The sequence below is a fragment of the Salvelinus fontinalis genome, chromosome 33 (genome assembly GCF_029448725.1).
Source record: "Salvelinus fontinalis isolate EN_2023a chromosome 33, ASM2944872v1, whole genome shotgun sequence".
Classification (NCBI taxonomy): domain Eukaryota; kingdom Metazoa; phylum Chordata; class Actinopteri; order Salmoniformes; family Salmonidae; genus Salvelinus; species Salvelinus fontinalis.
In genome coordinates this window covers 19,389,942-19,393,064 of record NC_074697.1, presented here as the reverse complement: position 1 = coordinate 19,393,064, position 3,123 = coordinate 19,389,942, and the positions used below count along the sequence as shown (strand labels likewise).

General features: G+C 57.5%; 1 protein-coding gene across 1 annotated transcript; it reads left to right on the top strand.

The window, feature by feature from the left end:
* Positions 1 to 853: 853 nt before the first annotated feature.
* LOC129832501 (uncharacterized) lies at positions 854 to 1,315 on the top strand (the record flags this gene model as incomplete). The annotated part of the gene is made up of 1 exon (XM_055896623.1): positions 854 to 1,315. A coding segment is annotated over one exon (462 nt), but the record flags the coding sequence as incomplete, so codon positions are not given.
* Positions 1,316 to 3,123: the final 1,808 nt, after the last annotated feature.

Here is a 3,123-nt window from a genome sequence, read left to right as displayed (position 1 = left end):
TCCCTCCACTCTTCCCTCCCATACCTCCACCCCTCCCTCCCATCCCTCCACCCTTCCCTCCCATACCTCCACCCTTCCCTCCACTCTTCCCTACCATCCCTCCACTCTTCCCTCCCATCCCTCCACCCTTCCCTACCATCCCTCCACCCTTCCCTCCCATACCTCCACCCCTCCCTCCCATACCTCCACCCCTCCCTCCCATACCTCCACTCTTCCCTCCCATACCTCCACTCTTCCCTCCCATACCTCCACCCCTCCCTCCCATACCTCCACTCTTCCCTCCCATACCTCCACCCTTCCCTCCCATACCTCCACTCTTCCCTCCCATCCCTCCACCCCTCTCTCCCATCCCTCCCATCCCTCCACTCTTCCCTCCCATACCTCCACCCCTCTCTCCCATCCCTCCCATCCCTCCACCCTTCCCTCCCATACCTCCACCCTTCCCTCCCATACCTCCACTCTTCCCTCCCATCCCTCCACCCTTCCCTCCCATACCTCCACCCTTCCCTACCATCCCTCCACCCTTCCCTCCCATACCTCCACTCTTCCCTCCCATCCCTCCACCCTTCCCTCCCATACCTCCACCCTTCCCTCCCATACCTCCACTCTTCCCTCCCATACCTCCACCCCTCCCTCCCATACCTCCACTCTTCCCTCCCATACCTCCACCCTTCCCTCCCATACCTCCACTCTTCCCTCCCATACCTCCACCCCTCCCTCCCATCCCTCTACCCTTCCCTCCCATCCCTCCACCCTTCCCTCCCATCCCTCCACCCTTCCCTACCATCCCATACCTGCACTCTTCCCTCCACTCTTCCCTCCCATACCTCCACCCCTCCCTCCCATACCTCCACTCATCCCTCCCATACCTCCACCCTTCCCTCCCATACCTCCACTCTTCCCTCCCATCCCTCCACCCCTCTCTCCCATCCCTCCCATCCCTCCACTCTTCCCTCCCATACCTCCACTCTTCCCTCCCATACCTCCACCCCTCTCTCCCATCCCTCCCATCCCTCCACCCTTCCCTCCCATACATCCACCCTTCCCTCCCATACCTCCACTCTTCCCTCCCATCCCTCCACCCTTCCCTCCCATACCTCCACTCTTCCCTCCCATCCCTCCACCCTTCCCTCCCATACCTCCACCCTTCCCTCCCATACCTCCACTCTTCCCTCCCATACCTCCACCCCTCCCTCCCATACCTCCACTCTTCCCTCCCATACCTCCACCCTTCCCTCCCATACCTCCACTCTTCCCTCCCATACCTCCACCCCTCTCTCCCATCCCTCCCATCCCTCCACTCTTCCCTCCCATACCTCCACCCCTCTCTCCCATCCCTCCCATCCCTCCACCCTTCCCTCCCATACCTCCACCCTTCCCTCCCATACCTCCACTCTTCCCTCCCATACCTCCACCCTTCCCTACCATCCCTCCACCCTTCCCTCCCATACCTCCACTCTTCCCTCCCATCCCTCCACCCTTCCCTCCCATACCTCCACCCTTCCCTCCCATACCTCCACTCTTCCCTCCCATACCTCCACCCCTCCCTCCCATACCTCCACTCTTCCCTCCCATACCTCCACCCTTCCCTCCCATACCTCCACTCTTCCCTCCCATACCTCCACCCCTCCCTCCCATCCCTCTACCCTTCCCTCCCATCCCTCCACCCTTCCCTCCCATCCCTCCACCCTTCCCTACCATCCCATACCTGCACTCTTCCCTCCACTCTTCCCTCCCATACCTCCACCCCTCCCTCCCATACCTCCACTCATCCCTCCCATACCTCCACCCTTCCCTCCCATACCTCCACTCTTCCCTCCCATCCCTCCACCCCTCTCTCCCATCCCTCCCATCCCTCCACTCTTCCCTCCCATACCTCCACTCTTCCCTCCCATACCTCCACCCCTCTCTCCCATCCCTCCCATCCCTCCACCCTTCCCTCCCATACCTCCACCCTTCCCTCCCATACCTCCACTCTTCCCTCCCATCCCTCCACCCTTCCCTCCCATACCTCCACTCTTCCCTCCCATCCCTCCACCCTTCCCTCCCATACCTCCACCCTTCCCTCCCATACCTCCACTCTTCCCTCCCATACCTCCACCCCTCCCTCCCATACCTCCACTCTTCCCTCCCATACCTCCACCCTTCCCTCCCATACCTCCACTCTTCCCTCCCATACCTCCACCCCTCCCTCCCATCCCTCCACCCTTCCCTCCCATCCCTCCACCCTTCCCTACCATCCCATACCTGCACTCTTCCCTCCACTCTTCCCTCCCATACCTCCACCCCTCCCTCCCAACCATCCCTCCACCCTTCCCTCCCATCCCTCCACACCTCCCTCCGATACCTCCACCCCTCCCTCCCATCCATCCCACCACCCTTCCCTCCCATACCTCCACTCTTCCCTCCCATACCTCCACCCCTCCCTCCCTCCCATCCCTCCCTCCAATCCACCCATCTACCCACCAAGGCATAGAAACATAGAAAAATACATTAAATTGGACATAAACATAACAGTAATAGAAACAAAAACAATAGAAAAAGTTCAATAAAAATACAATCGGTATCATAATTACAGTTGAATCTTATCATCACAATACATGGCCCCTAGACAGACATGACTTCTTACCAAACTATGCAAGTTACACTAAGTAAAAGACAGGCTCTCCACGTATTTTATTAATGGGGACCAGGTTAAGTCAAACTTTTGTCAGCACACATGCACAGTGTACCTAACCTTCTCCAGAGGCAGAGATGACATCACCTGCTTAACCCACTGCATAAAGGATGGCGGCTTAGCAGACTTCCAGTGAAAGAGGACAAGGCGGCGAGCTAGCAGCGAGTCAAATGCTATCACATTCACCTGATGCATGGTAGCTTTCTGGTCTAGAGGAAGTACGCCAAAAATGGTAGAGAATGGTTTGGGGCTAGCAGTTGTATTATACACATGTGAGAATGCCTCAAAAATGGGGTCCCAGAAGACACTCAAAGATTGGCATGACCAAAACATGTGTCCCACAGTTGCTGGACTCTGGTGGCATCTCAAACACTTGGTGTCAACATTGGTATATATTTTGTCAATCTGTCATTAAGTAATGGAGACGGTGCAAAACTTTGAACTGA